Genomic DNA, 12088 nt, shown 5'->3' on the forward strand with positions numbered 1-12088 from the left:
TATCACTGGATTGGTTCATTTCAGGAAGTTGGGCAACCAGGATCATTTATGTTTTGTTCATTTACCCTTCTGCTGTCTAGGGAGAAAAGTTTTAGTTATAAATAAGAGAAACCTATGTGATTTACGCGTAAGAATTAAAAAGAATGGGGACAGTGTCCTTACCTTTTAGAAATTCAGACATTAGGCTCAGTTCTGTGGGTCAATAGTGTCCACACTGATTATTCAAGAGGGACAGCAAAATACACATCAATCGTAGGAACATTAGGAATGATTCTTAAGTAAAAACAAGGAAAATATATTACTGTGGTTTGTGGACCAGTAGGATATGAAGTGGCAAGACTTTGATTCGTCAAACAAGAACCAAATGAGTAGTAGGTGCCACAAAAGAATTCTGCATACATGATTTCATCTAATTCTTACACCTGCCTTCTGAGCTTTTCTCTATCCATTATTGATGATTAAGCTGGGGATCACTGAAGGGCCTTGTTGAAATCAGACACAGTTACGTGACAAAGCTGAGATCTGTAGCCATACACATCTTATTCCAAAATAGAGTACCGATATTTGGGAACCTGAAAAATGTCAGCATTCCCATCCGTCCTCAAAAGTCAACATTTTGAGCTCTTTGTACTATTCTTGTAACATGAAAATGCAAAATTATTTCCAAAAAAAAAGAAAAAGAAAAAAGTTAACCTGTTATTCACCATTGCCTCTAGCAGAAAATAGTTTTCACTAAGGAGCAAGGAAGTAATGAAGACAGGGTACCATCAAAGGCCTGGTGCCCACTGTGACATGTTTGGGGCAGGGGTGGGGGGATGGGGGGAGGTAAAAGGGTGAGTACTGTGTGGTAATGATCCAGACATCAGTATGAATACTGGTTCATTCTTTCTTTCAGCCCACAAATCCCGACTCAGTATCTCCTCTGTGCTGGAGACTGGCAATATGAGGTGACTCGGTAAGGGGCCTGTCCTCCAGGACTCAGTCTGGAAGGGGAGACAGAGATCGGAACAAGCAATACAGAACTGTATGCTGAAGGCCTCTACACAGCTCTGTGTGAGCACTGGAGACTGACCCCCTGGAGAGGTGAGGGGATACTTCCTGGAGGAAGTGACACTTGTGCTTGGGTCTCAAAGAATGAGTTTTTTCTGGTGGGTCATCCAGGAGGAACGTTATTTCCAAAGGCTCGGAGGTCAGAGAGATCACGGTGTCCCGGCAATTCTCTGTGGCCACAGCCTGAGATGCAAGGTGGAAATGGGGGCAATAGTGAGAGGATGAGGGAGAGGTGGATGGGGACCGTAACTCTGGGTGTGCCACGTGTGGCCCACATTCTGTGCTCTGTGGGGAGCCAACGGTATTTAGGCAGGGAAGTGACAAGGGCTGGGATTAGATCACTTGTGTGGTTTTATGGAAGATGGATTGGAGAAAACCAGACAGGTGGCAAAGAGGCCAGCTGTTATAACTCTACTTGGGAGGCACTCTGGCAGCTCAAAGGCCCTTGGTGACACTCTAATCTAGTTCTCCATTTTGTAAGTGACAAACTGAGGCCTGGAAAGGTTAAGAGATTTGCACAAAGCTACCCAACTGGCAAGAGCTGGGACCAGAGTGAAGATCTCCTGTGACGGCTGCAGGATCCCTTCCATCTATCTGGACTGCAAAAGAAAACGAAGCGCTCCAAAATCTGGGCTCCTAGGAGTGGCTTCAAGTTTATCCACTTGATAACAACAGGAAAATTAGAAAACAATAGTCAGTAAAAGAGTGAAGATGTGGTTTCACATTGGTTTTGGATTCCTGCTGTTTTATGTACTAGACAACTACCAAAAGCAACACAGCTACTGTCTAAATTGACCAGAGTAATCAAATCCTGGCAGTCCACACATGCTGAAATTCAGAGACATGAATACAGTCCTTTTTGCGCAGCCTGGATCAATTCTTTCCTAAGAGCAGAGAGAGGGTCACTGCTTTCGCTGTGTTGTCTAAAGAGAAAGCCAGTTGGCAAGAAAGTGTTTCATCCAGAAAACAACTATTCACACAGTTTTCTCCCTACAATTCCCCACCAAAAGCAATCTAGGATGATGCCAAAGTCACTGAACTGCGATTCCAAGCCTAACGCCCTACGTCTGCCATTTGAGAGCAGGGAAGGAAGTTTATTCTGTTTTCCAGAAAACTGAAATCTTTGAGTGAAGCACAAATTCTTAAGATCTGAAAAACCACACAGCCCCTCTACAGCCCTGTCATAATTTCACCCTAAAGAGAGTGATCTATCTACATGGAGAATTTATTTTCAGGGTAGAAGCAGATTTTCTGACACCTGCATCTCTCCTCCAAAGCCCTTGAGACTTCATATCTGAGCACGAAGTAAGTGGTGTGTCAGCAGGATCTCGGGGCTGCCATCCTTCTCACAACGTGATTCAGACTGAGCCCCTCTGTTTAAATTAAAGTGAATAGCAGGCCAAGGAAGGTATCTGCATTCTTCAACACCACCTTTCATTTTTGTATATACCAAACCATTAAAGGAAACAGAGCATGCCGTGTCTTCTGTTGGTCACAGATGGGAGAAAAGCAGCCACAGTAATCATTTCACGAAGGTGGGGTGCATTGTCGCACACAGAGCCAGGAGGTGTGATCCAGAAGGTGTGTGTATGTGGGGGAGAGTTACTACCATATGTCGTTTGACTGCTGTGGGCCTGTTCCCATGTCAATACCAACATGTGCCTCCAAAACAGCTCCAACGCCGTCCCCGACACTGTAGCACTCTGCCAAACCTACATGACTCTTACCAGGTACTGAAGTCGCTGGCGTTCAGTCTCGGGGGTGAATTCTGAAGACATGGGGATGATTTCTCCATTTCTGATGATTATTGCCCTGAAACAGTGAAAACGCATTGTCAGCAGCCAATCTCGCAGGGGCCCCGATTCTGTGTTAACTCCACAGCTGGTTCAAAACACACATGCAATGCCCAGCGGATACTTTCTCCTCCAACCTGCATTGCCAAGTTCGTGGTTACCATCTCTGGATCCCTCACCCCATCGTAGGTGTCTGCCCTTTAAGAACATCCCCCTCTAGTGAGCGTACATGTACTTTTCCTGCTTGCTGGACCTGTTCCTTAACGCCCAGCAGCAAGCATACTACTTGGCACTTCATAGAAGCTCGATGAATAACGGGAAGAATACCTGAGGGATGAAACAGAGGCTCATGCTAGACTGGTGCTCCCCAACAGAACCTTCTGTGATCACGGGGATGTTTTCATCTGTGCAATCACGTGTGCGTAGTGTGATGTGAATCGTGATCAGTGCAGCCGAGAAACAGGGTTTTTTATCTTGTTTAATTTTAAGTCATTTAGCTCTACGTTTAAGCCATCAAAAGTGGCTAGCGTTCACCGTAGTCAACAGTACGTCTCTAGATCCTTGTTCCCCAAAGCTTCTGTGGCTCAGTAGCCCTGGCCTCACCCGGGAGCTCGTTAGAAATGCGCTCTCAGGTGCCACCCTGGACGTACTACGTCAGAATCTACAGGATAAGAACATTCCCTTGGTGATTCCTGGACTCAGCAAAATATGAGAACGCCTGACTGAGGCTCCTGAGTTTCTAAGACAACATCCTGAGTACAGAAAAACCGCTCTCACCTCATCTTAAAGCTCAGGAAAGTCACACATTCCCCAAAATGTGCTGCTGCCGACTCAAGGATTTCTGAAAGAACAGAGTTCCCTAAAGCAGATGTCTAAAGGAGAGGCTGCAAAATCAATAACCGTGGAGCAACCTTTCCGAGGCCTATTCCTGATGGGGCCCCCTGTTCTTAGACCTTCTTGTTCCCAGTGGTTCCTGACAGCCACTTTCCAGCTATCGAGCGGTTGCGGTGGAAGGTTGCCATTTCTAAGACAAATGAAAGTGGCTTGGGGAATTGCATTCTATCCAAACCCAGATGCTCCCTGGTACCAGATAGCCAGAGAGCTGAGACCTGACTCACTTCTCTGTGAAGACCCACAAACACGGGAATTGACGAGCTCAGCTCTGAGAGATGCCTCGTTGACTCTAGGGAAGGCTGCCTTCTTTGTGCCAAGAAGCCCCTGGCATCCCTCCCTCCCACTGCAGAGGAGTCCCTGACTTAGGAACAATTCCTATAAACGGCTGCAGCTGTCACGACCCCTCCCCCGATCCTGCACCACCTGTGCCCAGTTGCTGCTGTCATAGAAACTGGTGGAGAGGGACAGGCAAGGGAGGCGATGACAACAAAAATCTTGGGGTCTTTAAAGAATCTTCGGTCTAGGACAAAAACAGCAGAAACTGTGAGAAAACGGAAACATCTAGGGGAACCGACTGCAAAAAGAATGCCTCCTGCTTTAATATTTGTATCACTTCTCTTATTATGCCACTGAAAATAGGACAAATTAAAGATTCCTTCTTATAAACCCAGAGCCACTTGTAAAATGCAATCGCAGCCCTGCCTCCCAAGAAAGCTGATGTCCACCATTCACAAATCAGTGTGAGTTAATTCAAATGGTCTTTGTCCTAATTAGCCGAGAATAACTACAATAAGGGAGTAGGGAGGGGTTTTGATACAGGATGGAGAGATTTGAAAGGAAGGTCTGTCTAGGTTAGGGCCTGATCTTAAGGTAGCAAGAAGGGTCCTGAGAACCTAGGGGACAAAAGCCATTATGTAATAAATTCCAAAGGCAACCTTCCGTTTCAAAATTTTGCTTAAAGCTAACCTTAATGCTGTTTCTTCCCTTTTTCCACATGGCCCCGGAATTCCAGCTTCCAGGCTCAAACTAGGAAAGATGGATATCCAGGAGGGAAGTAAAAGATGATGAATAAAAGGAAGAAGGTAGGGAAGATAGAGATCGGAGTGTCAGGGACCCAGGAGGAGGAGGGGTGGGTGTCATTCAGTGTGGGCCTGCAGGGAGGAGCCAACATGCCCAATCGGGCTACGGAAGATTCTCCTCCAGGACCTACGTGTCAGGAAGTCAGTTTGTCCACTCTTCTATTCCAAATGCTTGGCACTGCGGCTGTCACATAGCAAGAACCCAACGAATACTTGTTGAATAAAAGAACAGAAGAGATAATTTAGGAAAAACTTTTCCTTGAATTTGAGGCAAGGAGAGAGTGGACTGAGAAACAACCGAGGTTCACTTATGCAAATGAAGTAGGGTCGACTTCACAGAGCCAAAAGGGGCCTTCACCTAACAATGCACCTGCGCCCTCTGCTATCCTTTCTTCTCTTCCTGCCCAGAGTGAGGCCATCTATCACTTCCCTCCTCATAGTCTTCCCTATATCAGTTATTCTTGCTGTAGTCCTAAACTTTCTCTCCACTGGCTCTCTGCCCTTAGTTCAAAACCATGACCAAAGTAATTTGTGTTTAAAATCATACAAAACAATACCAAAACCAAACAAATGACACTGCCCTAATCCAAAACCCACCTTCCAAGTCTATTATCTTTACTTTCCTACTAAGCCAAGGTTTATAAATAATAATCTACATTCAGGGTCTCTACTGCCTCACCCCCCATTGATCCCTCAGAGATGAATTCATTCCTGCCCCTCTCTACCCAGTTGCTTTCACAAGTCACCAAATGGCCTGTTTGTTGCCACATCCACTGGGCATGGCCTCATTTCCAGTCTCCCTGGCAGCATTTGACAGGCTCTCCCAACCCTGGCTTCTAGGATACTCGTTCTCTTGGTTTTCCTCCTACCTTCCAGGACACTCCCTCTCAGAGTTCTCTAAGCCTCCTTCGGTATTGTGGGCTACCATTTTGTCTCTACCACCTCTCCCTGGGCAATGTTATTTCCCAATTCCTTAACCCCTAAGATTAGCTTGAGAGGTCTCTCTTACATGCTCCCTTAGCCTGGTAATTCTCCTAATATAGAACCATCACATTTTGTCCTTGGTGACTTCATTGTCTGCCTTCCATGCTAGCCAGTGAGCTCCTAAGGCAAGAACCGTGTTTGTCTTGCTCAACACTGCAGCCCCACCACTGTACACAGGGCCAGACTATTATAAGCAGGACTGGCTACATAATTTCCAGGGTCCAGCACAAAATCAAAATGCAGGTTTTCTTATCAATGCGAATTTTAAGATGCTGACAGCTGAGCATTAAACCAAATGTGGGGCGCTTCTGAGACTGCGGCTGCGTGACTACACAGGTCACACACCCATGAAGCTGGCTCTGACTGTGTGCCCTTAACATTTCCTGTATTCATAAACGGCTTCAACAGCTACATAGGCTAATGATTCCAAATAGCCTTTCTAGCCCACACATCTCTGCTGTGCTCCAGCCTAGAAACAGCCACCTGCCAACAGATATCTCCACTTGGAAATTCAACGGCATCTCAGACTTACATAGCATGTTTCAAACTTAAAGATCCTATTCCTACACGCCAAAATCTGTCTTTCCAACATTCCCTATTTCAGAGGACAACACTGCTTTACTTTTCGCCTAGTCACCCATCCCAGACCAGGGAGCCATTTCAGACTTCTCACGTTTCTCCCAACAGGCACCAAGTCCTGTCGATTTTACCTTCTCAATAGCATGCGAATCTGTCCCTTTCCTTAATTCCTACTGACGGTTTTAGTTCAGGTCCTCATGAGAATGTGTCTACCTGACGCAGGAGCTCTCCACTGTTCTCCCTGCTCCCAGTTCCACCCTCCTCTGGGTATGATCCACATGGTCACCAAACTGATTTTGAAGCATTGCTCTCATCATGTCATATCCCCTACCTAAAGCCCCTTGCTGGCCTCCCAGAATTTCCAGTTTCTTTCATTATCTGGTTTTTGTCTATATTTCTGGCTTTAGCCTCACTCTTGCTACTCCTTACACTTCTACCTCTCCCTTCTTCTGGTCAACCTATTGCTCTCTGAGCATTCGACCAGGAAAAGCCTTCCTGGTTTACCTTCGATGCCCTTCTCTGTGACCCACCCCAGGGGGTCGTATCACCAGCTACACCGCAGCCCCTACCAGTCCTCACTGCGATGGCTGGCTTCCACAGCTGTCTTCAACTACCCAGGGGTCTGTTCTGGAGCTAAGTCATTGTCTCTGAATCTCCAGAGTTGAGTGCCTGATCTGTGGCAGACACACAATAACTGCTGATGGTTAAGTGACTAAATGGATGAAGAAAGAGCTTGACTTGGGCAGATAAACATATGTATCCAGAGTGAAGCGCCAAATAAAAACTTTTCTTAATAACATTACTATCTGTAATTGTCTAACTCTATAGTCTGAGCCCTCAAAAATCCATAATGCCTTTTCATTGGTTTTACAAAAATATAATGGATGACAAAGGATATTGTTCTGGCTGAGTAACCACTGAAAAGTGACTCAAAAGATAAGGGGAAACTAGGCAGGGCCCCTGACCTTAGTGGGAGGGAGATGGAGAAGGTAGCAAAGGCAGCAGTCACCACTACTCTGTTTCTCGGTTTCAAATTCACATACAGTAACGTATCAGCATTCAATTCCAACATTTACTCCTGGGGTGACCCTAGCTAATTATTTTCTTAAGTAGATCATTATATCCAAATCCATCTGCGTACAGAACATTCTTTACTTCTGTATGAACTACCAAGTTCTTCCTTTATGAGACATCCATGGATTGAAAAAGACAGCATGGTTGGCTGCCAAACATTTAAGTCCCTAAATCACGATGCCTCTCCTATGTGATTCCTGGCTTCCTTTTGATCTTTCTCTTTCATCCTCTGATCTTGGGGTCAATTTGTCAGAGTGCTAGGCCCCAATCTGAAGCAGGGCAGTGAGAGGGAAGGGGTTTCCAAGGGAACAGAGTACTTGTGAAGGCTGACAAATCTTGTACTAAACAATCAATAGAGCAGGGAAATGCCTTTAACCCCACATTCTATCATCATACGCTCCTCGTGTGCATTGTTGTATCTTCTGCTTCATTATTTTATGAAATGTTTTTCCTATGGAAAATTTAAAAAAAGAAAAGAAAGAAAGAAAGAAAGCTGTGGCAGCAATGAGAATCAAGAATTAGACCCTGCCCTGACTTTTCTTTTAGGGCCTCAGGCCTGAACCTGTGGCTATGACTCTGGTCAGACATTGGATGACATTCTGTTACATACTCAGAGTTTGGCCAGAGATTAAGAGAGGAAGTTACTAGCAGTTGTTGGGGCAATATAATCAATTGGCAACCCCCTCCCACCTGGTATTCCTCACCATACAGAGGAGGTGGTTCCTAAGTGTATGCCCCAAAGTTACAGCTAGCCTTTCATTCAGAGATGGTAACTGAAATGTACATGCTTTAATATCTTGTCCAGTATAATAGATGGGGCATTATTTTTTAATATGGTGAATGATGAGGTTTAATGTGTTCTTATGAGTCAACTGCAAGTATGGGAGAAGAGGAGGTAAAACAAAGATTTAAAGAGTTTTTTAAATGTTCTCTCTGCTCCCTTTCAAATATTCGCCTCAGGAGAAGATAAAGGAAATTTATTCCTAACTGATGAGAATTTTGAGTTCAGAAAACAGTTCCTAGGAAATCCTGATTCTTATATCCTGGATATATCTGGATATATCACAATCTGGAGTCAAAGACCTACATTTTGTTCTCCAAATTAGTCAAAATGTTAACTGATCAAGAGAAAAAGAAAGGAGGAAGGTTTTCCGTAGTATCCACCCTTTCTGGATATTGGAAGGTCAGACAGTTTACCCGGGAAGTTATAATGGGAGTCCCAAAGCACTAAGAGACAAAGACCGTGGGGCAATGGCTCATTGTCAATTCCTTTCCCAGTTCAGAAAGTCCATGACATTGGAGGGATTCACGGCCATATGCACAATCAGTGGTAGCGAATGTGTGTAGTGTTGTAGGAGTGACAGTGGCCTGGGACACAGAATTTGTAGGTGCCAGGCCCACCTTACATAAATCTTTAGCTCTGGGCCTTGGTGTCCTTGACTACAAAAGGAAGAGGTAGGACCGGATCATTTCTCAGGCACCTTTCTGGTCTAAATTCAAATGATTCTGAAAATAAGCCTGACATACATGGGGTAGGGAAATACTATAGTTACTACTTTTCTTCTCCGGAGGTGGCAATCATCACAATTTAGATTCTAATAAATGTAAACCAATACAGAGGTGCTAGGATGGGAGAAGTCACCCTTAGTGCATCTCATAAATCACGAAGGACAAGGAGCCCATTATCGAGCAAGCCCCTCAATGTAATTTCACTGTTGTCACCAGTCCCCTTGGAACACAGAGCTGCAAACAAAAGCCATCTTTGACACTGTTAAAGAGTATTCATGGGATGCCCTGATTCCATTACACACTTTCTCAGCTGAAAGTGATTTGAAACGCAACATTAAACTGCACATTTCCAGAATGGAGGAGAAAATCTGGTACAAGGTGACAAAGAGAAACCATTCAGAAAACCCTTTTTGACAGAGAGTACGTCAATTCTAAAGTATAGGGAGGAGGCATTCCTTTTGTCAAAAAGCATCATGTGAATTCTCTTCGGATAGAGCAGAAGTGTCTGTCTCCTTCAAAGGTATTGGAAATGTGTCGATGGAAAAGAAAGCAGGGCAGCTGATGGAGCAAGGTGGGGTTGCCACCGTCAGAGGACAGCCAGGCTGTCGATGCTAGCTAATTAGAGGTGTCAAAAAATAGCTGAAGGGAAAAAATAATCCCACGAGCCGGGAATTAGTTTGGGTGTGTTTCTTCGAGTCATTCCATTTTCAGAATGGATACTAAAGAAAAAGTTTGCAAATACGATGATTCATTTAACAGGACCTCAGATACGTAAGTAAGTTTCTCAGCAAAAATAATCACACACACACAAAAATGGACGGGGACAAAATTCCCATCTTTAAGTAGCAGCAAAAACAAATGACCACTTGCAGAGCAATAACTGAGTCAGATATTCCTTGTTTTCCTCACAACCAACCGAGACTGTATTCACACCACCCAGAATAATTTCTCAATGTCATAATTCAGCCACTTTCTACAAACATCTTGCTACACAAGCAACATTCATGAGACCCAATGTATCAGTACAATATTTTCCAGACCAGGTAAAAGCCTAAAAGCCTAAAAGGTCATTAAAGAAAACTTTTTGAGGGGATTATGTCTAAACAAAACAAAACAAAACAGGGAAGCCATCTATAAATGAATAGTGGGGTTGTTTGTTCTATTATCTTCTAAAAATATAATCCACATTCCATAAAATTCACCCTTTTAAACTGTATGATTCAGTGGTTTTTAGTATATTCACAAGTTTTTTCAACCATCACACTATCTAGTTCCAGAACATTTTCATCACCTCTAAAAGAAACCCCATGCCCATTAGCAGTCACTTTCCATCCCCCGCTCCCCTCGAGCCCCTGGCCACCACCAATCTACTTTCTGTCTCTATAGATTTGCCTGTTTTGGACATTTCATATAAATGAGATCATGTAATATATGGTCTTTTGTGCCTGGTTTCTTCCACTTAACATAATGATTTCAAGGTTCCTCTTGAAAACTACAGGTTCCTCGCTGTAGTATATATATCAGTACTTCTTCATTCCTTTTTATGGCTGAATGAATATTCCACTGCATGGATGTACCACGTTCTGATTATTCAATCATCAGCTGATGAAGATTTGGGTTGTTTCCACTCTTTGGCTATTGTGAACCATGCTGCTTTAACATTCATGTACAAGTTGTTGGGTGAATATACGTTTTTGATTCTCTTGGCTACGTGGGAGCAGGATTGCTAAGTCACATGGTAACTATTTAACATTTTGAGGAACTGCCAATCGGTGTTCCAAAGCGGCTTCACCATTTTACATTCTCAACTGGTGGTTTCAAAACTTTCTCTTAAAGGACCACAGAGATTCAATGTATTCCTGAAAAATCCCACAGTGGTTTCTTCTTTTTCACAGTTCTAGAAGCACTTTGTGGGAAAAGTTTTGCCTGTATGCCTCAATTTCAGTGCACCCACTGCACACTTCATGGCTCACTTCCCATTTGGGTTCGAGGGTATATATTCCTTTCTTCTCAAGTGCAGGGTCAGTATCTATAACCCAGGGCAATACACAGTCCCCCAGCACAAAGGTACACACACACTTCTCAAGCGCCAAAGCGAGCATATTTTTCTCCCCGTAGCCTAGCCACACTGGGTGAGGCCATCAAAGGCGGGTTTTTTTCCCCTACTGTAGTCATCTTTGCAATAGGATAGATCTTTCCTTCTTCCCCTCCCCCCCCTTTTTTTTATAGAACTGGTGACTACAAGAGCTCACTGTTTCTGTGCCAAGGCAGGTAAGACACTCAGAATCTGGGAAGCAATCTATTTACTAATGCTCTGCATTAGTCACACCGCGTTAGACTTGTGTCCATTTCTGACCCTGTCACTTTAAAAAGGCAATGCAATGGAGGAAGTGAACAGAATCCTACGAAGAGAAATAAAAACAATTCAAAGGGTGAAAAATAGATGCTCTGAAGGAGGTTAAAGCAATTTTGATATTTCAGCCTGAAGGAAAGAATGAGGATCACATTCTCCTTCACGCAATTTGAAATGGTTTTATTCAAAGAATGGTGGGCGACTAGTTCTACATGCTCAGAATAAAACAAACAAGAGGAAATGCTATTTAAATCGAATCAGTAAGATTCTATGGTTGGAAATGGGAAAAGAATTTCCTGATCTTCCCATTATACATTGACCGAAGCCTGCGGGTCTCCACCCCTGGGATTCTTCAAAAGGACACGAGAGAGCTTTGTCTATATTCGCCTGCCAAGAGTCTTGAGGCAGTCTTCACTGTTGTTTCTTTATGATGCTATAAATCAGGGCGTACATCTGCTGCATGAGAACAAAGCCAGCTCCGTGAACAATTCGTTCTAGACTGTAAAATGTATTGAGAAGGTTTTGCAACCTATTTACTGTGTTAGTAAATAGGGCACACTCCTTGCCACAGCCCCTGTTCAAAATAAGTTTACATGACTTCACCTGGCTGGGCAGGTGGGCTTACTTGTGGTTCTCGGTTATGTTACAGGCTGGATGCCTAACCTGGAAGGTCTTTCTGGCTCTACCTGCTGATGGTGACCCCATGTCAGTTCCTCACACAACAAAGGCTTGGGGAGCCCATCCCTCATCCACTGAACATAACCATCCGCTGG

General features: G+C 44.1%; 1 protein-coding gene across 3 annotated transcripts in view; it reads right to left on the reverse strand.

Annotated features, from left to right (window-relative positions):
- Window positions 1-12088, reverse strand: part of PPM1H (protein phosphatase, Mg2+/Mn2+ dependent 1H) — a 244575-nt gene that overhangs the window by 78581 nt on the left and 153906 nt on the right. For all 3 annotated transcript variants that reach the window (XR_013994038.1, XR_013994039.1, XM_081060277.1), the window contains exon 5: window positions 2778-2862. Coding sequence is in view for 1 of the 3 variants with exons in the window: in XM_081060277.1 (XP_080916403.1) it covers window positions 2778-2862 (85 nt within the window). In the remaining 2 variants the exon portion in view is untranslated. The remainder of the gene's footprint in view (window positions 1-2777; window positions 2863-12088) is intronic.

Source organism: Rhinolophus hipposideros (genome assembly GCF_964194185.1).
Source record: "Rhinolophus hipposideros genome assembly, chromosome: 9".
Lineage (NCBI taxonomy): Eukaryota > Metazoa > Chordata > Mammalia > Chiroptera > Rhinolophidae > Rhinolophus > Rhinolophus hipposideros.